The sequence below is a fragment of the Anopheles bellator genome, chromosome 1 (genome assembly GCF_943735745.2).
Source record: "Anopheles bellator chromosome 1, idAnoBellAS_SP24_06.2, whole genome shotgun sequence".
In the NCBI taxonomy this organism is placed as follows: Eukaryota; Metazoa; Arthropoda; class Insecta; order Diptera; family Culicidae; genus Anopheles; species Anopheles bellator.
In genome coordinates, this window is record NC_071285.1 from 27,674,251 (window position 1) to 27,697,592 (window position 23,342).

A 23,342-nucleotide genomic window follows, 5' to 3' on the forward strand; every position below is an offset into this window, starting at 1 on the left:
CGGTGAAGTTGCTGCTACAAGTACCTACCCGTGATGAAACGAAAGTCCGACGAAATCCGGAAAATAAAAACACCCCGGTTTGTTGTGTTTGGCGATTGAAACTACCTTTAATTAAAGTTACTTCCATATGGCTTAGTCTAGTGGCACACGAAGAAGGCCCATAGGAAAATACGATCACATTCACGTTTTCAGGGGGGATTGTGTGGGAACCAGACAGATCGGGGCGATCGGTGCCAAAATTGCTTGTCCTAAGGTCCTTCAAAAATATACCGTTCCGGGCTGGTCTGGCCATCCCGTTGGCCGCCCCCGGGAAGCTCTTCCGCTAGGTCGACGTACAGTCCGGGCTTACCCGGTGGCTAAAGCCCCCTTTGCTGCTGTTTATAGCACTTTTCAACCACCGAAAAAGTAAAATGGGGCCGTATACATTTGCTTCCGTCTAGGCTGTATATAGTCGTAATAAATAAGAATACCATCCGTACAAAACCGTGCTGAACGACGGTCCGAGGATAAAATGCATGCTCTAACCGGGGCCCCTGTCCTCATAGTTAGCACCGTCCGGGGTGGGCCAATGCTTACACAATAAGTTACGGAGAGTCACTTCACGCGACGCACACGTTCCATGCTCTACATGCTTTCGAATCGCAGCGGACGCAAATCGGCCCAACACGTGGTACACGACGTCAAGGGGCTATTGCGCCAAGAGGTTGCGGCTCGGTCCGCTTGCGTTCGTACCACAGAAATGCTATATCCTATTCTATCGCTAGCCGTCTATGCGTCCGCGATGCCTGCGCCGGTAGAAAGAGTCGTGCGAAAGAAGAAGCCGTGATTGGAAGCCAAACTGAGCGAGGGAGCGATGGGGAGTGTGTGCCATTATCTCTAAAATAGGTGGTTCATATCATATCGGAGGAGTGATCTTCGTGGGTTTCAAAGGTACGCGCACCAAACCCTTGAGACGCTTGAGATGCCCAAACGGTCCCAGGTTCATTACTAGGGTGGGGAGATTACTTTAAATAATAAAGACATGGGCAAGAACTGCGAACATTAAAATAAACCAGTGCTTGGGTGTAGATACGCATATACGTGGTAAGACTATATGTATATAAAAGTGATAATAATACGCAAGCGATTGATTAGAGTTAGTGCGGTCAACGGTGCTGCTGCCGCTGGGCCACCACCGAAGGATGCGTTGCAAGGATGCGTCGTTTCTCGTCGGTAGTGGCAAGTGTATACGTTCCACTAGCTTCTGCTTCCTCATCACACCGCTTGCCAGTCGTTGGACGCAGAGTCAGCCATCGGCGGCTTAATCACAGTACGCGCGCAGCTCGACGAACGAGCAGCTCTTCTTGCAGCACTCATCGTAGATGCCGCCGGAACTGCGGCGGCTCCGCCGGTGCACCCCGGTGCCCGGGTACGGGAAGCCGGGCGGCAAACTGTCCGGCAGTGTTGCCACCTCGACCTTCACCCGCTGCTGCTGCTGCTGCTGCTGCTGATCGTGGTAGTAATCTGCGGGGCGAGAGTTAGACATGACTGATGAGTCTCCTGCTTTAAATTGCCTCGGGCAGACGGGGAAAAAATCCTTACCGGTACGATAATGGGTCAGCATCGGGTACCGTCCCTGGCACAGGTAGGCCAGGGTTTCCGTGAGACGGCGCCCACAGTAGCGGGAGCGCGTTATATGGCTCACCAAGGCATCGCTGTCGGGCGTGGACGTGGCCTTGGTTTCACTGAGCAGTAGCTGTGCCGTCACCACCGCCACGACCAGAACCGTGTTCAGACCGACGAACGCGGACCGCATCTGGAAGAGGGAAGGAGCGAAAGCGATACCGGGAAGCCCTTGTTAGTGGTTGGCTTAAAGCAGTAACGTGACGCTGCACCTACAAATTGGCCATTAAAAAACGGTTCATCATGCACCCTAAGGACGAGCGCCCCGTAGATCTTCCCCGGGCTTTTTCGAAGAGAGCTGAAGTTCGAGAGCTTTGTTCCAGCGTCGGTTAAAAGAACAAACCCAATCCCAAAGTCCAAAGATCCGCGGGCCACAGGACGCGATCGGCGCGCACCCGGCATTGACGGTCAACGGAGTCTTCGCCGTCGTCGTGGATGGCCACGTCGCCAGCTATCAAGGGGGGCGATTAATTGAGGTTCATTGAAAGAAATAATCATCCCGAACTTCAGCCCAGCATCGCCAGGCCGACTCTGGCCACGACCGGTTGAAGGTCAGCACCGGTGGCCAACCGTGGTCGGTCCTTGGATTTCGGAACAGATCCCACGGTTTCGATACAGCCCAGGTGGTGTTGTTCCGCTCCGTTCCGCGAGCAGATAAGGCGGAGCCGATCACGGGTCCGAGTGCACAGTTGTGGACCTTTTTGGTATTTGTGTTTTTCTTTGCGTGTCCGGGAGTGGTTTGGTTTTCGGTGGACTTTCCACGTTTTTATTATGTTTATGCGTCTTTCCATTTTTTTTTATTTTCAAGCTCCCAACGAGCAGAAGATGATTAGACGCTCATGGGGTCTTGACTGTTTATGACAATTATTTTAAAATAATGAATAGAAAATGGACTAAATTTTTCAATTTCAAGTATAGGGCGAGCAAATTAGGGTGCACTTTTTCATTTGGTTATAAGTTTAAAATGGCTGAATATTTTTCGATGCTTGAAATTTAATTTGAAAAGTCGATTTACCACAAATGTATCTAAAATACAATTTAGGTAGCAGCAAATTGGGAAATATGAAAACCTTATTTCCAAGGTGGTACTCAAGTCTCAACTCAAACAGGACAATATTTGAAAAGCTCATTTTTTTAAGCTCATTTTCACCTCGATGGCTATGTTAATTAGCAGAATTGTCGTTTTTAGGTTCAGAAAACCCACACGCCATGCAAGAGAAGCCAATGTACCCAAAACAAGAGGCTAGACGGTGCGGATTTTAACTGATTGGTTCTTCAACGAAATTGAAGCTGAGACCTTGGACGGCGTTTGCCTGCAACAGGACGGCGCTACGTGCCATGCAGTGTCAGCCACAATCAATGTTTATGTTATGCGAAGATACCAGCTGCTATTGACAACCTCAAGAGCCAAATTAAAGTTTCTATTGCCGAAATTGGACCAGATAGAATCGACTGGATGAGCTACTGCCAAGCCAATCGATGGTGAACATTTGACCAAAATTGTTTTACAACAAAAAGTTGAAGAATTGACCTTTCAAATAATAGCCAGTCAGCCATTTTTTTGTAACCAAATGACGCCCATTTTTGCTCACCCTATAGAAATACAGTAAATCCAAGTCCAAGCACCGAACAATACGAAAATCAAATAAAGTAAGCCAGCAGTAACAACGGGACCCCCCTATCTAGAAGACCATAAAATGTGATCGTTAACTGTGGTTCGTGCACTCTGGCCCCCCGGGCACGGCAGTGATCCTCTCGGAGGAGCGCATAATTAAATCATCCTTCTAGCCTAGCCTGTGTGTGTCTGCCCGGCCCGCATCAACGAGGCACTCAGCACCAGTACCAGGTTCGTTGAACTTGATTTCAATAAACTTTGACATCCGGAAAGGCGGGGCTCCGGGAATTGGGAAACGGACCCGTCCCCGAAGAAGAACCCGAATGGCAACAGAGCCGCGACCAGACGCGACTCCAGCCCACTTGGCCGGTTGACTTGGCTCTCCCCAAGTTGGTCCCGGGCCGGGCCACCACGCCTTCAGGATAATGGGCTAATAAAATCAAAAACACTAATGGCGGCTAAAATGAATATTCGCGAAACGGAGATCATAACGGCCGCTTCGGGCCCCAACTCCCCGCGGGGGTAATAGGAAAACAACTCACGGAGAAAAAAGGGCCCTCGCGCGCACCACCACCGCCACCGCCACCGGCGCAGGCGCAGGCACCTTCCCGGGACACCTTCTTCGGACACCAACAGGGAAACGCGGACGCGATCGCTCCGTTTCGCTGCCCAATGAATACGAAATGAATAAATTGCCGGCGGTAGGCTATTAGTGGCCGGCTCCCCAAGTTTTCGGCCAATTGAGAGCAGCGGAGAGAGACCGGACCGGCGTTCGCTTCCTCGAACGCCAGCCGTCCGTCTACCGCCGGCGCGGCGTGTGCGTTGTCAATCTTGTGTCTCGTGACAACCCGCTAGGCAGCTGGGGGGATGCTAGGCCGGTGGCGCCCATAGTCCAGAGTCCGTACGCACTATGGCCGCGATCGCGATCGCGTCAACATTGTTGGAAATTGGCGACGGGCCGGGTGCATCGAGGCCGTATCAGTGCAGTGGTACTTTCTGGGGCCGTCGTCGTGTCTGGCGTCTGGCGGGAAGAATGGGCAATAGGGTGGCTTGGCCCGAGTTCCCGCCAATTGAGCGGTGTCGAAGGTGGGCGTTTGGCGTTTCGTGATGATGATGATGCTCGAAATAGATATGGAGTGCGCGATGTAATCGCTCTGGCCACGTACGGGTTTGATGGAGTCAACTTAGATTAATGTCCCCCCCCGCCGGCCAACTGGACCCCACTCGAAGTCCTTCGCTGTTTGTTCTAGGCTAGAGAGGCGTGTGTGTCAGGCAGGACCAATGAAAATAAATGATTTCATTAAATTTGTGCGACCCACCGGCGCTGACTCGGCTCGAGACTCCCAGATCTGGCGATTCGGCCGGGTGAAGGCCCCGCGAGGTGCGCGAGGACCCTCTTCAATTTGGAGGTTGCCCACCGCTAGGTTGAAGGTAGGTCCCGAAGAAGCAGCTACTGCCGGTCCCGGTTTCAGCTTTCATTAAAAAAATGCAAATCGTCCTGATTAGGGCAGGGTAATTTGCTTCCTTTTTGCACGCACCAAACAAGTCCGCCCCGGATGGGCGCGCGAACGAAACCTGTAACCGTGGACAGCATAGAACCTCTTCTGCCAGCCTCACATTCCAGCACGTCCCGGGAGACGGAGCAGCACGAGATGGTGAAGGTAAATCACCCGGGGTGGCCCCCACGGCGAGGCCAACGGCCAGCGAATCCAGTTCCAGCGATGGAATCTCCGACATCAGACATCCGACGACGGTTCAAGCGCACGCGGCCAGCGCGTGGCCGCGATGCTGTAGCATCTTGGCTCAGCACTATCGATCACGAAACGAGTCGACGGTCATTTCTTGTTTACTGCTTTCCCATCGGCCATTTATCAGCGCCACGAGTGCGCCGTCGCTCGGGCTGCCCTTCGGCTTGGTCGGGAACTTTCCCCAACGCTGCGGCGAGAGGATGAGTCGCTGCATTTTGGTTGCCTTTTTTTTAGGTGTTGACCACCCTTGAAGTTTGTTGACAGAAAGTTCCACTGACCGCCAGGACATTGGAAATTTCTAAACTTGTAGTTCATTTCGCACATCTTAACTTGGGATTAAGTGGCTTGCTTTTGGCGGGTTAATGCGGGTCCGTGGATGACCTCAAAACGGACGCCATGGAAAACAGAGTGCGAGTTACGTAACAATCCATCAACCCGTAATGAAGCAGCCCATCAGCGAGCGAGATGGGAGGTACTACTACCGCCCCCCGGGGGGGCAACAAGTACACGAGCACTTCGTGTGATCGTCCGGCCGCGAAGAACGGCCAGACAGACCGCCTGTTCATTTGTCGTTTCCTATGACCTACATATCGGCCCACAGTTGTTGTTGTGGTTGTTGTCGTTTGGTCGTTTTTTGTTTTTGTCTGGATATTCTCCCTCCCTGTCCTCCCGCCCCGCTGCCTGGTCTACAGCCCTCAATCAAGGCTCGCCTCAATTATGTGCCCTCGCTCTCTCTCTCGTCGCCCGCTGCTATGGACACCCTTATCGACCCACGGACCTGGGACACACAGGGGAAAAAAAACAACATACAATTAAGATGAAGAAACGGCCCCTGGCGCGCCGGGTCGCTACCCCGCAAAGCCCACACGACAGCTGTTCGCCAGCTGATCCGGGTCGGACCGGAGACCCGGGGCTGTCTCATAAGTCTCCAGCCAGCCAGCCAGCCAGCATAATAAGTCACTCCTCGCTCCTCGGGGGTTGTCCCGCAGCGGTGGTACAGCTATTTTTAGAACCAAACCCGTCGACCCGATGGCCAATAAAAGACTGGGCTGCTGCTCGGGTTGCTGATAGAGAGACAGAGAGTGAATACGAAAATAGGGAACCCGATCCTCCCGCTTCAAACTGGGACCCCGTGGTTCGGTTGCAGGCTGTGTTAATTTCCAGCCCGTTTTCCAGACAAACGATCTGTCGTTGGTGTGGTGGCCGTTCCGTTCTAGTTTCAAACTAGAACTGTCGAAACGGTAATCAAGGTTTGCGCCTTGATTGCCTGTTTAACTTTCTTTCAATCCCCGCACGCGGACACTTTTCCAAAGGAACAGCGATCACATCCCTCCTTTTTGAACTGTTATGACTGTTGAAGAGGCTGTTGAATGTGGCAGAAGGATCTGCCCGAGGCTTACCTTTCACCGACTGTCGCGCTGGTGGATCCGAAGCGACGTGGATAAGCGTGGAGCCCGGGAAGTCGTCGCTGGGTTAGCTCCGGGTGTGGCACTATTTTCGAGCAGTTTTTGTTGAAGATGAAAATGAAATCAATCCAGGCACACATTCAAAGGTCTGAGCCTGCTGCCGATCGGAAGGGACACTATGGAGCCGCACACGGAACGGCCTCTGGTTTCGGTCTTCTAGTCACTTGTCAGTCGTTCGCTCCGGTTGCGGGTGATCGATCCTTTCGCGGTCTGACACCACACACTCATTGATCGCAGAACTGATCGTACTTCGCTTCGCTACTTCGCTGTGGACAGACACTAACACGGACACTTTGCCAAAGAGACCAGAGCCGTAGGCTCTGTCTACCGCGTCAGGTCAAAGGTCTCGGGTGTTGATCGATCGATCGGTCACTGAGCGTGGTTCGGCGCACACAACGCACTGCACACATACACGCAAGGGCGACACTTGGGACGGGCACGGACAGAGACGCACGGGCACAGACTCCTGGCTCCGGGTTCAGTTCTCGTGTTCCCCGTCGGGGCGGGCGGGCTGCGGCTGGCAATTCGTTCGCTTGCTGCTATCTCGTCGACATCACAGTTCCAACTGGCCGGTCCGCTGCCGACCGGAATCGCCTTTTAACCCGTCCCGCGGCGGTTCCTGTGGTCAAATGCGCTTTCTCTCGTTCGTTCCGCCGCCCTGTGAGCCGCAGCTCCTCGCGGTACTCACTCGGTACGGAGCTCTCTCTCTCTGTCGGTGTCTGTGAGAAGAAAAGAAGAGGGATAGATGGAGAGAGAAACGGAGAGAGAGAAGGAGATAGCTGTGAAGGAAAACATTGAGCGTGAGGGAAACGAGGAAAGACGGAGCGAGAAAGAGAGACAGAGAGGCAGAGAGTGGTCGATGAAGATCAACCAACCAAAAAAAGCTGATCGTGAAGCGGAAGGCATCAACAGAGAGACGCGCGTTATCAGAGATCGAGTGCGATCGCTTCCATCGCACAATGGGGAATTTCTATAGGAAAGCCGGACATATTTATTTTTAGGAAGAAGCTATGAACTTTTTTCTTTGTTTTGATTAAATTCAACTTTCTATGTGCATTACGCGCGTTCAAGTACATTAAATAAGCTTTTTTCGTTATTTTAAGGTTTTTAAACGCCTTAAGTATGCAATCTGCATTACACCAAAAAAATGTAAAGCACTATCGAAGATGCAAATATCGAATTTCTGCTACAAATCGAATGGCTTGTGAGTTTGAAAAAGGGTTTGAAATGATCAAGGAGCTTTATCCACTCCGTTTGTGGGAATTTTGAAGCAAGTAGTTATTACCAACCCATGAACTACTATTTAAACGTTTGATAGCATACTTATTAGTCTATATCTTCATCCAACCTTAAATCGATATTATCTACTTGGTTAAATACAAGATCAATCGCAATATCGTCATTAATGTGTCCTCCATGATTAAAAATTCTTTTACTTTATCTAGAAAACTAAGTTTATCGTTTTTTCGCTGCCTATAACCCAATGACATAGAACTATTTTTAGGGTCACTGCTATGTATTGCCCGAATGAACGTGTCTTTTAAGTTATTCTCTCGAGGAGATTTTCATCTTGTTAGGCGTTGCACTACAAATAGGCAACGCATACTTGATTGATCCGTGATCACTGATAACACTTAGTTTATCTAAATAATAGAAAAGGTATAATGCTAATATGTTTTGTATGACCATTTCATATACTACAAAGGACCAGGCGTTCCCACCACTCATAAACACAGTCGCGGAGTGCACTCGTAAACTCGCAAACACGGTGAACACCCCAAATGAACTCGCACAAACACGGTGAATCGACATATTTAAATCACGCTGCGTGCGTACATCAGTAAAATTAATTCCAGGCGCCTCCTCATGCATCAGGAATTGTTTTCTTAAAATAGAAATTTGCTAAATTTATCGCACGAATATGTGAAATTGTCTAAACTTTAATTGTAATGTCTCGTTTGGGAAGAACACCGCGAAGCATTTTTTTGCTGCATTACCAAAGTTGAAAAACTGTATTTTTTCTTAGTTTTCTATACCAATTCCCAATAAAAATAAACTAGCAATGCAAAACGTAAACATTTAATTATTTTATATATAAGAAGGATTCATTACCTTTCGAATGATGTATAATATAGGTATATTACTGTTGCAGAACTGTGCTAACGATCGCGTTAAAGTAGCTGATAAAAGTTGGTTCTAGAGAGCCATTTTTATCACTCTTTCGACTTTGACAAATGATTTCTCGGAATCTACGCAACATGAAAGGCTAAAAATTCGGACTTGCCATAGATAACTTATCTATTTTAGGCTAATATGACTGGAACCTCAATTTTTGAAATTGATTTATGACCGTCTTTTTCCCATAGTGCATCGGAGAGAGAGAACGACTTCTCACCTTGTGAGCGCTGAGTGAGATTTTTGGTCGCTTTGTTTGCTTCTCATATCTCACCACGAATCGAGTGTCCCTTTTCGCGATCTTGTTATCTGCGTCCGTATTGGGTTTCTTCGCTCTGGCACCCGTCGCGTTGCGGTCTTTTGCCTTGTGTTTCTTATCGTGTCCGAAGACGGACTTTCGCTTTCTCGCCCCCCCCATTATCAGTGAGTTTTGTTTTCGATCGACCGATCGACCAACTCACCGCTCCGCTCAGCTGGGGGCTAGTGATCCTTGCTGATTCCTGTGGCCACCGGGATGGGATGAAGCAGAACCCCACGACAACGTCCTGTCGAAGAAGCCCAACGCCCAATGTCAATCACACGCCAATATTACGTAGCGTTTCCGCGTAGAGTCCGTGGGCGCAATCCGCTTTCAAATTTTCAGCCACCATTACCGGCAACCGAAAAACCGGATCGTGCGAGCGTGACCGTGTCCAGCAGCTTTCAGGCCCGTTTGTGGGGTCCCCACCACCGCTCTCCGGGGGGGCAGCAACTCAATCAGTCGGATGATCAGTGATTACGGCGGCGCTAAATAGATCGTTGCGCTGCGCTGGGAACGATCGCCGGCCGAGTCGAGAGGCCACGAACTCGAAACCGGGATCGGCGTCGGCCGGTTCGGTGCATTAATTGGTTGGTTGGTTGGTTGGTGGCAGCCGACTGAAACATAATGCAAACGTTTGACGTCATCCACGTCACGGGCTTTGGTGGCTGCGGGCTTCGTTGATGATCGCTGATCGCGGACTGAAGGGAGCCAGGCCGAGCGTAATCTACATAATTTGCGAAATGGGGTACGCTTTTAGTTTTCGCCAAAAAAAGGTGCTGTACAGTAAGAGAGACAGGGACAGCCGAGCGAAGAGATACGCCCGTTGCGAGTTCATTTGTGCGGTGACTTTACCTGTGGCATATTTCAATTTGGGATAAATTTGTATTTTTTTTATTAGTTCGTCTTGTGGAGCGAATGGCATTGATGGGAGATTTGGCAAAAGTTGAACCCAACTACTTATTTTCCTGCGGCATATGCTTATGCTGAGGCTACCCATAAAACTATTTTGCGTATTGACTCGAAACGTGCATCTTAAAGCGGTCACTACAAGAGACTATATCAGATGAATTTGGTGCTCATTGGTTCAGTTTGCGATCCAAAACGCCATCCAAATGGAAGCGTCTCACGGAGCGTTTGCATGTTATTACTGAATTGAGAATTTATTTATTTATTTATTTATTTATTTAATGAGCAACTTAGCCAAGTTGGCCATAAACAATGATATCTGATAGTTTATCAGAGACAATTAGATAAATTTTAATACAGCATTTTGGCGCGTTGATAAAACTGAGTCGCTGGAGTTCTCAAGGAACACTCCGAATGAAATCATGCATGAAATTCCATCGAAAGTTCAAGTACACCTCATTTCTGCTTATACAGTGCGAGCAAATTTGCGTTTACTTTTACATTTGGCTTTAAAAAAAACGGCACAATATGCGTCGATGCTTGAACTTTTATTTCAAAGGTTTATTTTTAACACTTTTTTCATGTAAATAAATGTTGGTCAAATGTTCACTACGATTGGCTTGGCAGTACGTCATTCGGTCGACTTATTTTTGAGTACATTTTCGATTGTATCTTGTCCTATTTTGGAAATAGCAATGTGAATTTGATTCTTGAGGTCCTCAATAGTTGCTGGTATGTGCACATAACATAAATATTAATTGTGGCTGTCGCTCTATGACACATAGCGTCGTCCTGTTGAAGTCAAATACCCCAAGTCCAAGTTCTTAGCTTAATTTCGCCGAAGAACCAATCAGCCAAAATCTGCACCAAACAGTCACTCGTTTTGTTGACCAACTAATCCTAATCCAAGCCGACTAATTACTTCATGGATTTATTATATCGTCTGTTCAGAGCATAAATTGTGAGCCAAGTTCGCAATGCGCTTCAAATGTATGGAAAACGGTTTGTTACGTGACCATGGGTTATAGGAAAGTTAATGCTAACTTTCGTTTCAATGCTACTAATCTGGGCTCTGCTTTCCCACGGACTCCGACTCAGTGGGACCGCTGGGTGTCGGGGTGTGGTCTATCCGCTCCGCCCGTCGACCAAGCGGGAGTGACGTTTCCTTCAAACACTGATACGGTCGCGGCCGACGCCGGATTGTGTTCTTGGCTAAACACTTACTAGAACCATTGTGGTGCACTGTTGTTAACGCCGTCCAGCGATGTAGGTTAACTTGGCGGCCATTTCTGCCGATTCCGAGCCCGGCGTGCGCTCCTCGACCCGCTTTTTCTGACCCGACCTGGTTGGAAAATGGTTAATAATCTTCGCGAAATTAGCGCGCCTGTTCGTTTTTTCGTTCGTGCAATAAAATAAGGAGATACGTTTTAATTAATACACCTATTAGAACCTAAACCTTGGGTCTCTCTTCCTTAATTAGCTAAACATCTACTAGACTGTCTTAGACAGGCAAGCAAGACGAAAGTGTTAAACCGTCCAAATCACGGGTCTAATCGAGCGGAACTCTAAGCGGAGCGTGGAACGGTGGATGATCATTACATCAGCAGCGGCCAGTGATGAATTGACGGAACCGAAGCAACATTGTTGCCAGCAATGGATAAACGCGTGTAAGTGCCAGCCGAGAGATCGGTGAAGAACACGACCGGGAAAGTGAAGCTGCCGATACACTCGAGGGCGTGAAGTGCTATGTGGTGATGATTCGCAAGACTAGAAACGACGGACGCGACTGCAAAACGCTTGAAGGCTAGCGCATTAGGATTCAAATACGAGAACGCCGCTAAATAGTTGGGACCCCCCCGGATAGGGTTGAGAAAAAGGTAATGGAAAAGGGAGGAACACGAAATACTTCATGAAGGGGCTATCGACAGCAACAGTTATGGTTTCAATATTAAACAGAAACCGTGACGAGGACCCGGGCCCCCACCGAGGGACAACCGCTAAATGTTGGCCGAGGGCGGCAAAAATCAATCGATGTCTGAGCCGGGTGACATGATTTACGATGCGCCGCCAGTTCGACACCATTTTTCCGCCGAGCAACGGTCGGCCGTTAAATCCGTTAAATCGTGATTTGCAGAATGGCGCTGGTGTCCCCCGTTTAGCCCCCGTTGCTTTGGGCCATTCAGGTGTTCGGTCTGTTGGGTCCGTTGGCACTCCTCGAAATAAGTTATTGTTTGGAACGTTGCTGTTGCTATTTGAAAGTTTTTCTAAGTTTTCCATTCACATTTTTTCCACTTTTACTTTGTGCTTCCTTGCAGTTTCCCAATGTTTCCTTTGCTTTGTTGGTCGTACTGTTGGTCCTGCAATAAAGGGTGTAAGTTTTGCGCTTCTCTTCATCGTTCTGTGTCGGAAGTGAGTTTAATTTACAGCCTGGACCGCTTTCACGTTATTTCGACTGCATTATCGTATTTTTAAGGCAATTAAGGTAAAGGTAGCCGTTTTACGACCGAAAACTGTCTGAAGTCGGAGCACAGAGAAGGGAAAAAAAAATGCGCGGGATTTCTTGCCATTTGTTGGCCAACCCCCGGGGCCATGATGTTGGCCTTTCGTCTCGGAACGGCACCTCCGGCGCCTCAGCAGGCCCTCCGTTCGCTGATTGTTTCGATTTATTTTTAGCTCCCTTACCGTGCGCTCGGGGCTAAGGCGCAACGTTGCGAAAACTGCAAATCATAACCTCGGAGGGTTTGGGTCGATTATTAATAGACCAGGCCCAGGGTCTTGAGTCCGCCGTTTAACGAGCCTTCGCGCTTGAAAGCCTCCGGGAAGCGCCAGGCGGGTTGGGGCCGGCCGTAAATAACAGTTTGACAGATCCACAGGAGTCGAGCTGGCCCCCACTGGCGCCCGTTGCAGCGGGAAGGGACTAAAAATAGCCCTCATCCACTCGACGGACGGACTGAAAATTAGTTTTCGGATGCCGCGCGAAAAGGTAATCCGGCGCGACCTGTTGCCATCGGTCAAACGGGGAGGGGGCGGTGCGGTCCCGACATAAAATCTGACGACGGCGTTCCGTTCCAGACGCCGTTCACTCGCTTCAGGCCGAAGGATTTTTTTTATTGTGGTCTCTCGGCCGCGGCCGAGGATATTGCAAAACAAAACTATATGCCGGGAACCTGCGTTGCGTTGACCTCGGCGGCGGCGGCGGGAGCGCAAAAGGAAATGGCAAAATTGTTTTTGCGGTAAACAAAAACATAAAACATCCCGACATCGGACCGGCCCCGGGTCCGCGTAATGGTCCAATTTCTCGGTTCATCGAGTGGCAGACATTTTTCAAAAAGTGATGCGGATCAAATCACCGTCAGCGCGGCCTCCCGTCATCGTCTCGGTCGTCGGCTTTCGCCATCCGTGTTTCTCGTGTCTCCGGTGCATGTCTCGAGGCCCACCCGAGGAGTTCCGAATGATAAATATGTTGTGGGACTGGGCAACAGTGAGTGCCGAAAAAATGGTGCATCCACAGTTTTTGGTGCAACCAGTAAGAAGGTCTGTCAGGGATTGGAATTCGGGGATGGAAAAGGAAAAATTAATGCTTTCAGCATAAGGACACTTAGTAACATAATTTTACCTTTATAATTTATAACTCTATAATTATCATTATTATCCAGGCAGCTTTCCAGGATCTCTCGACCTCAATGAGCACTGCTCAATTGGCTTCCGTTTGTTTTGGCCAACTTTGTAATCAGGAGGTTTCCCTAAGCAGTTCCCTGCCAAAAATTGGCCGCTCTGTGGCCCTCGGCACCATCCGTATTCACATCACGTGTGCCACCAAAACGCTTCAAAACCCAAGGGTCACTCTTACATTCCGTTGCAGTTCCGTGGTGCCAACGAAACAATCAGCGGTAGTAAAACTGTTGGCTTGTTTATGCTCGATCAGCCCCACCGATCAACGCCGATCAGCGCCGGGGTGATGCTCCGCGCACTTTATTTGCGCCGCTCGCTGGATGCTAGTGACCCCCCCGGCCGGGTGATGCCTTATTTTGCGTGTTTGTTGGTTCCCCCAGCGACCACATCAACAACCGGGTTTTTCGGGATTTTGCGCAACATACAACGCGCACGGCTTGATTAGCTTGGCGGTACGAATTTTTGGCGGCGCCATTACGGGGCGTCCTTCGTGGTTGTTGTGGTTTAGTTGGATGTTTTGGTGAGGAGAAGCTCCCCATTTGAAGCTTCATTTATCGTATCCATTTTGGGGACTCCACGGTGGTTAGGGGAAAACAGAAGCAAAGCTCAAAGCCAATAAATGATAGTTCGTGTTTTGTTTAAAGTGTGTGCCCGTTCAAAACGGGTTAAACAAAAAAAAAAATGCAAATTAGTCAAACATTTTATTAAACAATGCAGGTAATGTTCTCTTTTAAAAGCTCGTTTTGTACAGAATATGTAAAAAAATCATTCAACCCTCCGTCTTAAGGAATGCGAATTGCCGGACCTTTCATTTTGCTCCTTTCATCAACTCTTGTAAAGTTCTCCTGATCGCTTTCTTCGCTGCAGAACGACAGTTTGCTTTGAATTCCATCTCACTGGCAACTGTTCTACGAGTTTTCTTGAGGTTCCGGTTGACGATGGCCAATGTTTTTCGATTGGGCGGAGCTCTGGCGTGTTGGAGGGGTTCATGTCCTTGGGCACCACCTGGACGTTGTTTGCGGCATACCATTCCAAGACCTTCTTCCGATAATGACATTTCCTGTTTGATGGTCCCGATCGCGATGTAAATGCCACTGTTTAAACCACACGAACAGATAGTCTGCCATACGAGATATTTCTTAGTTCGACAGCTTTACGTTCTTGCAAATCTATCCCACCTTTCCTCTTCCAGTTGCCCTATAGTAGCTGTCCAGGAATTCATTCAGATCATCGTCCTGTGCTACGCAGAAAATTTCGTCAACACCTTTAAGCACAGATTCCGCGATCGTTTTCTGGCCGACTTGTTTTGCTTGTCGTCACGATTTGGAATCTCTACTTTCTTGTAGATCGCCAGACCAGCACTTGCGACTTCTCGGACGGAGTGTTTGGGATTCCGCTTGAAACAACTGATCACTCGTTTCGTAGTTTTTGTGGTCTCCTGCTTCCGACTTCCACCTGATCCAGTCTTTCCGGCTTGTCATTAAACGTTCTCCAAACACTTTAAATACATTGATGACTGTCGATTTGGCCACATTCAACAATTTCGCTAACTTGGCGCGCGAGTGATACGGATTTTCGCGCTGACTTAAAATGAGAGGTGTCAGGACTTTTTGATGCACTTTGAAAAATCAAGTTGAAGTTGGACCAATTTTGGATAGTAACACCCTTTACAGATTGCTTTGCACATCACACTGTGTCGACCTGTTGGATAATGTTAATTGTTTTCTAATTCAGGCGTTAACGTTACTTTCAATGATTAATGAATTCTCTTAGTGTTTAGTGATCATTATTCAATTATTTGATCGTTAATCGATCAAAGAATTGGCATCGAGCGCCAACCTGCTGCCTCGTAGGTGAGTTTGAGATGTGAGATGTGGGAGCTAACCAATCTCACTGGGCAACAATTAATGTGGTCATTTTCAACTGATCTTCCATTCTTATGACCATTCGACGCTCAAATCTTCTTCGGCAGAGAGACCCCTCGGGATAGTTGCCTATATTTAACCGTGTTGACCGCGCGCAAGTTTGCACGCCCATAAATATGTAGTGAAGATAGCACGTTGCTAACCCTCGGCCCACGCCGTCGAATCCCTGGCCTGGAGCGAACAAAGCGATCTGACGGCCCTCGGACGGATGGGCCGTCTGTTGCTGGCGACGCGACGCGTTAATCAGACGCGGACATGTTGCTAACGGCCGGAAGAGCGGCATCTTTTTCCCCGCGGGCACAACAAATATTGACACCGAGTTTCCAATCAAACGTTCCCCCGCCTCGCTCGCTCTGGCCGCAGGCGGGCTTATCGGGTTTTCTGACGAATCCGGCCAACGATTCCGGGAGGTAAACAACGGAGGGCGTCGATGATTAGAGTTCCGGGAGCGGTTCAGTACTTGCACTCAAGTCAAGCAACCTAATTCGTCTTCGGTGTAACGATCGCTCGCAGGAGCAACTTTATCCGCAAGAGCCCACAAGCGAGCCTCACGGTTCGAGAGCGGTTTGAGCGTGGAAAGCGACTGGAAAAATTGGAGATTTTGAAAGCATGTGCCCCTCAAGTACGTGTGAGGTACTAGAAACTATCGCCAAGGCACACGAATGGAAGAGAGCTAGCAGATGATTCAATTACGGGTCAAATAGACATAGCCGAATGGGTCCTGCTGATGGAATGGAAAATCAAGGAACTGGCGTGATGTAAGTCCTGCAGTTGAAGTTTTTCCTAGAAATGACTCATTAACCCTGACCACAAACACGCACACATCCCAAGGTCCTTTGCACGCCGTTGCCACGGGTGCAGTTTCGCGAGAATGGCGCAGCCACGGTGCAGGATGTTTGTTTACCGGTCCCGGGACGGTAGTTCCGAAGTGCATAATCCATGCCGATAGACAAACAAGGTGAACTGGACTTGGCGGGTCCGGTTCACAATCTGTGCTTCATTTGTTACGTTGGCCCTATTAATCCTTGTTTGTTAATTAATTTTGATCAATTGCGGTGGTCCAGACGGAAACCGACCGAACTGGCCTTTTTTTGTCGGCTGTTATTCGGCTGATTGATGATTGGTGTGCGTGCTGCACACAAATATTGATGTTTAGCACGCCGTGCGTGGACAGGATGCAAACGCAATTTCATTTGGCAAATTCAGTTCTGCCTTCGCCTTGTGTTCCATCCATAAACGGATTTGGTTCGAACCGTTTTAAATAGCCCACGTTCAGTGCTGGCAGTGTGAGCCCGGTATGGGCCCCGGGTGAGTAAACGCGTCGGGCAATGTGCTCGGCTTAATTAATAAACAATAACAACACTGATAGAGTGTATGCCTTTCCGAACTGATGCTGATAGCGCCGCCGTTGCTGGCGGTGAGCCAGAAGCCAGCAAAGGTGGAACGCGGCCCGGGGCCAGACAGAAATGGGAGCGCGAGACATGCGAAGCCTCCTTCCACGGCGGAAAGTCTTGGCTGTGTAGTAAGACGGCCATCGAAACCCCGATGGTATGTGGGTGCCATTCGGGTGTGATTGTGTGAGAGCAAAAGAAGGAAAAAAAATCTGGCCGAGGACGACGGCTCGCCCGGTCCGCTGGTGGTGGCTCGAGATAGTGATCGAACGCGAACGGGTTTAAACCGACCTCCAGTGGACTGCCACCGGCAACAGTACCCATCGGTGGGCATCACACCCAAGAAATGCTGGTAAAAATTATTTAACGATGAAATGAGTGTTTACTGCTGTAGTTGTACTGTACTGCTATTGAATGTTGTTTTTCAGTTATCCATATTATGGTATCGTTTTTAGTTTGTTTTTGTCTGTTTTCGTTAGAATAATTATCTTTCTTGTTTTGTGCTTACTTGTTAGTTGTTTTGCTTAATTTCAATTTGATTGGAGTATTTCAAAAACTTTATTGGAATTGTGGTAAAACATTTTTGTTTCTAGCCAAATTTGGATTTATTTTCCTCTTTCTTTTTTTGAGTTTCTGTTCACAATTTAAGTTAAGCGGAACTCTTACCTAAAACATTTATTAACCAATTTATTCAATCATGAAAATATTTAAAAAGATAGTAACAAAACGGTTGAATTCACTCACTCAAAAAGAAAAGGATATTCAAACTAGAGTTCAATGGTTTGCCTTATTTTTGAGAAGCATATTATCTTTAAATTTATGGTTCAACAAATCGATTGATGTATTGGCAATTTATTTGTGATTTTGTGCGGGACATTTAGTGCGAAGCACTGTAAGCTGATGCAATCCGGAACCATTCCGACGGCTGCTGGTGGTGTGTTTGTTGTTGTTTACGTTCGATCACTGATAGAGAGGCCTGTCGGCTGTCACAATCCTCTCTGATGCGGCAGAGGTGGTCTGGCTCCCAAGCGACCCATTGCACGAGGCCAACGGCAGGGGAGGAGAGTCGCAAGTCCATCCGTAGATTGTATTATTTTTAGAGCCACACATTTTCAGGAATGCCATCGAGAGGTCCTGACCGGCCATGTGCCATGTGGAGCCGGAGCGCTAGCCATCCGCAGAGCGAGGTCAAGGGTTCAAGCGAAACCATCCAACCCTTGGGCGATGACGCGCCGACTGCCGAGATTAGGACCTAAAAGACCTCTTGGGGTTCGTCCCCGGGCACTGTGACATGCCTGTTGGTGACGTTCGGTGGGAGTGTGAGGTATTTTTGTGTGCCTTTCACCAGGCCAGTTGCGGATGCGCCATCGTGAGCGATAGTGACCCAAACGCGGCTACGTAGTTGATGGCTGGCGCTATCAGATAGTCTTCGTTTTTTTGTTGTTGCTGGGCACTTTCGGGCCGAATTTCGAAAAATCATGCTCCATTTTATGTTTAGTGTGCTGCCCTATTACTACAGGGTGTTCCATCACGATCCATACTATTAAAATGTTAAATGACTCTGCTTTTTGTAAGTCGATTTTATCAAATGAACAAGATTTATTTAAGGTATAGAATGCCGTTTATTAATAATTTACCCAGAATACAATATCGATCAAATGACCGTTTCCATTAGACGCACAAAAAGCGGCCTTTTTGGGCATTTTTCATAGTATTTAGTCATAGTAGCAATTATCGCTGTGATGGTAGCTTTCAGATGATTGTGATGGAACACCCTGCATGTCCTTGAACTATCTTCCACCAGTCACCGTAGTTCGGTGAAAGGTGAAAAATTATGTACTCGACATTTGGCAGATTTTTTAAGGAAGATAAAAACGACTGGTATTGATGATAATATCCTCAACGTGGTTGGTAAATCATTTTCTAGTTAATGCCGTGTCGATTGCGCTGCTTGTGGCAGTAACGAGGAACTCGCTTGCCGTCTTGTAGCTTCAAGGAAGTGAGGAAACTGTTGATACATTTTGTTGGTCAACAGGACTGCAGCCATTTTCAAACAAGCCAGTGAACGGTGAAGGCCACCTGGTCGGCCATGTTCCAGATTGCAAAAGAAGTTTGGAATGTTCAGCAGAAACTCATCACCATCAGCCTTCGGGTACAGGGAGTTAAAGAAGGAAAATGGAATTAGAGGTACTAGCTGTAGGATGAGGCAGCCAGGCGAGAAGGACATAAGGAAGGACGATTTAAGTACCAGCAATGTAATGGAATTGGGAGCAACCTTGGGTCGCAGAACGCCATCGAAGGACGGTCACGGTGCTGTGGCCCAGTAATTAGTAGATTTGTAGGCCAACACCACACGAGACCAGCGCGATTGATGCGTGATGCTTTTTAGCAGGCCTTGGCTGTCCCGCACTAGTGGCTCCGCCACATGCTGGGCACGGTAGTTTGCCCGGTGACCTCATTGTGATCCTAGTAGCCTATTTTGTTAAGGAAGTCCGTTTTTTCTCCGCCAAATGTTTGAATGAAATGTATTATTCCTTTTAGAACAACGTTGTACTAAAAGTAAATTATTTTAAACCATCGATTTGGATTTATAATTCAAAGTTCGATAACTATCGATTGGTCCCACGGAAGATTGAAGGCGTCGACTTCAATGCTTTCACTTCAATATGATGCCAAATTATGCTTTTGTTAAGTTTATATTTTACTTTAAGCCAACGTCAATGCCGAACAAAAGTGTGAAATGTAGCTTCTTTGCCAATTTGTCTCCCTTAGGCGCAAGGTTTTCAGCGATGTCCTTTTCGGTTGTAAACTTTGCATAACACCGAACAAATACTTGCGCCCTGATTTGAGTGCTAATTACGAGAAAAAGGCACCAAGCAGCATAACCTTACGTTTTAATTGGCCCTGGTCCCAAAGCGACCAAGGACGAGGTTGTGATTATGAACGGCATCGCTCCACTTGTCACTGGTTCCCTATATTCCGGTCTGGTCCTTCTTTCCGTGTTACCGCCTTCATGCAAGCGATACGAGATTTTCCCACACGATTTCCCGCGGTTTCGAGGTCGTTAGCGTGAAGTTTCGGCACCACACTTGCGGTGCTTGTCAGTGCGGGTGTTAGATTGTTTTTTTCCTCCTTGGCGCCAGCTTCGAGCCGATCTTTGACCCACCCGGCACCGCGGGAAAATCCTGCGATCGTGGCATTCGAAGCGAACAGCGCGAATGTGGAACGCCGCCGACGCCGTTGTTTACGCCGTAGAAGTTGAAGATTGCATGAGCAAGGTGGGGCCCAAGGGGGGTCGTTGAAGGGGGTGTCCCCGTCCGTCCACCCCGTTGTTTGGTGCGTTGGACTCCACCGCGCATGCCGCACGCCGAAAGTGCCTCTGAGGGTTTGGTGAGGGTCTGGCGATAAGACGTGCTGTTGATGCGCCGATGCTCTAACATCTTTGTTTCACGTGCACAGTGATGCTGTGGGGCTTGGGCCGAGGCCACGGTGGATCCCCTGGCGGTGGCAAACGAATTATTCGAGTGGGAAACAAATCCCGAGCACGAGCGGGGGGTTTGGTTGAAATGATTTCCTTTTGGAACAAAAGAAGAAGAAAGTTTTCTGTTAAAATCGGTTACCTGCATGGCTTACAAACACGGGCAAGGCGTAATGCTTGGTCATGCAAAAAATAATAATAGTTATAATTGAAACAGTTATGACAATCAATTTTATATTGTTAATTACAAACAATTTGTGAACGTCGCTAATCTCTAATCGTCACTAATGGACGACCTTAATGTTCAGCTTTTCAATCAATGGAGCGTGAAGATTACTGATGATGTTGTTGGAGCAAGGGTTTTACAACCTTTGGTTCAGTTCACGTAACATCCAAATATTGGCCGTGTTTGTGCTCATTTCCAGTGTTTCCAAATCGTGACGTTGATTGGTTATCAATTGACGAGCCGCTCAAGCATGAACGGAAGGGAAATCAAAGAGACTTTCTCGTTAATCGGCTGGCCAGTTAAGGGTATGTTTAGGAACATTACTTGTTTATGTACAATATATTTTGTTTATTAAACGAAGAGACCTAACGATCACCATTCGCTGATAACACAAGGACGAAATATTTACATTACATGATGTAATAGATTGGAAACCATAATCATTTAATTCAGCACCACAGATTACATTAAAAACTAGTGAATTAACCAACCATTTCATAACAGACTTTTTCAAAACAATCCGTCTGATGGACGATTAAAAGATTCGGTTGAATAAGGACTGGAATATAGGCGTACAAATGTGATGTTTAATTGATCGGATAGATCAATCGAATTGATCAACTATTCATACTACTTATTGCTTGTTGCTTCTCCAAAAGTAACTTTATGAATCCGTCACTCCAAGATGTGAATATACCGAAAACAAACCAATTGTTTGACTTGAGCAACATACAACAAAACAAATGTTCCAACATCGAATTGATATCTTTTGTTTCATGCAGTTGATCAGAAAATCATTGCACAGCTCATTTGGCGTAGCAAAATGTAGTCGTTTGAGTAAACAAAGGCCTTTGTGCTTCACATTTCCCGGCCACCCGCTGTTTGTGTTTCGGTTACACGCATTTTCCCGGACATCCCGAAAACATGCTGCGTTTTTCGCATAAATCGTGGTCGGGCGCTGGCGGATCGAGTGGCGCACCTTCATCGTTGCCGGGCCTTGCCGGGCTCTTGAAGCATTGTGAACCGAAGCCGAGATTCTGATAAGCATCGACGGTGCCGGAATTTCGATTTAGTTCCCCAAAAACGGGGCGAAGGTAGAAAGAATTCTGAGTCACGCCCTTTTCCGGCGGGAGTGAAAGAGAGTCCACATAGAAACATGCTGTTACGCGACCGGGGGCGGGCACCGGGTGGAAGGATTCGCTTCGTTTAGCTAGCGTCCTTGCGGAACTGCCAGACACTGGGTTCGATTCCGTGGGGTGGGGGGACATTGTGTACCGGGCAAAACAGGCCGGGTGATGTTTTTCCAACTGAATTTTCTCCACCATACCGTGCCGTTGGCACACACGGCAACATCTTGCCTTGCCAAGCGCCCGTTTGGGGAATGTTGAAAAATAATCACCCAAGCGTACGGCGTGTATTCGTCCGTGTCACGTGTCGCACGCAAAAATCGACACAGTTCCGGAGTAGCATGGGTATGTGTCATGAATCGCTGTACAAAGTTAATGAATACATAGGCCGTATGGTGGTATGATAATTGATTTGATTTGTGCCCATCATCAGGACCCACGATGGGCCACGGAACATATCAGTCAGCCTCGGGAAGGGTTGCCGCTTGGGAAGCGTAAGCGATATGATGTCTCACTAATGAAAAATTTGGTACATCGTCGTAATTCCAGCAAACGAACGATCGAAGAGCGCTCGAATGGTGGCCTTCGTTTGAAACGATAAAATTATAATCGAAGAGAGTTTGCGTGAAGTTAATGGTTAACATAATTTATTCTTTTAAAACAAACTATAGATTGGCTTAATCAAATTTTCAATTTGTTTTAAATTCTAAATCAAACAACAAATTTAAGTAAGTCTAAAACTTTGAAATAGTGAATTTATTCAGTAGATTGTACTTCTGGAAAGATATCTGTGGCGACCTCGTCGTAGCGATATTTTTTCGAACAGTCCGCGAATTCGAATTCGAGCAGTCGAGCAGTCGAGTCGAGCAATCGTCAAGTATTCATTGAACTTCGAAGAATAGTTAACAACACTTTTGTGGTGACGCTCAAGGCATCACAATGCTCAATTTTACCGCATCAGAAATTCACATTCAACTTAGTAATACTTTAGAAAGTTTGTTAAGGTAAAATGACGGTGAAAACAAAATGGTGATATTAAAATCAAGCTATCACAGGTAATTATTATTCAATATATTTATTTGACAAGAAGGGGAAACAAATGTACCTTATAAAAAATAAACAAAATCCACAAACTAACCCAACAATCCTGCATTAATCATATTCAATGACTGATGATGATTTAATGACAAAAGTAATTGGATAAAATCGGCAGCGCAAACAACGTGCCTTAAAGATCCAAGCTCCAGATTCCGTCCAGTGTCTTAATGTAGGCGCATAAATCGGATGTACACGAGTGCGATTATGACCATTTCCTTTTTCCTGTCCGTTCGGGCAACAATCTTTCGGCCCCGGGCTTCGGGCTCTGTACTGACGTTAGACACTCCAGCTTCAGGCTCCAGGAATGGCGAAAACGGTAACGAGCCACCGGGTGTCCTCCGACAGATGGCGTGTCCTTGCAGTCGGTTCTTGGCCTAAGCCGTACTTGCGTACGTTACGGTGGCGTGCCTTTCGGTTTGGCCGTGGCCGTGCGAGTTGGTTCTCGGGTGCGAGAAGCCTTCCACAAACCCGTAAAGCACCGGGTTTGTGCCGAAACGAACCGGAAATGTGACGATATTTCCGGAACGTTCCGTTCGCACCGGAACTTCGGGG

The 23,342-nt window shown here is 47.8% G+C and overlaps 2 protein-coding genes across 2 annotated transcripts in view; both read right to left on the reverse strand.

Annotated features, from left to right (window-relative positions):
* Positions 1–908: 908 nt before the first annotated feature.
* LOC131210402 (LIRP-like) lies at positions 909–7,044 on the reverse strand. Its single transcript, XM_058203646.1, has 3 exons — positions 6,426–7,044; positions 1,582–1,795; positions 909–1,503 (listed from the first exon to the last, which is right to left on the reverse strand). Exons 2-3 carry the CDS (start codon positions 1,793–1,795, stop codon positions 1,301–1,303), a joined length of 417 nt encoding a protein of 138 aa, XP_058059629.1. The 5' UTR covers positions 6,426–7,044; the 3' UTR covers positions 909–1,300.
* Positions 7,045–11,121: 4,077 nt separating this feature from the next.
* LOC131215369 (protein O-mannosyl-transferase Tmtc3-like) overlaps positions 11,122–23,342 on the reverse strand; it is a 151,293-nt gene continuing 139,072 nt past the window's right edge. Inside the window, exon 12 of the mRNA XM_058209757.1 lies at positions 11,122–11,215. Within this exon, the coding sequence (XP_058065740.1) occupies positions 11,122–11,215 (94 nt within the window). The remainder of the gene's footprint in view (positions 11,216–23,342) is intronic.

What these genes read in the sequence shown, in the direction of transcription:
- LOC131210402 (XM_058203646.1), bottom strand. Translation starts at nt 1,795, where the DNA reads ATGCGGTCCGCGTTCGTCGGTCTGAACACGGTTCTGGTCGTGGCGGTG. An exon ending in GCTGACCCATTATCGTACCG is followed by an intron (nt 1,504 to 1,581) that starts GTAAGGATTTTT and finishes CTCGCCCCGCAG; the next exon opens with ATTACTACCACGATCAGCAG.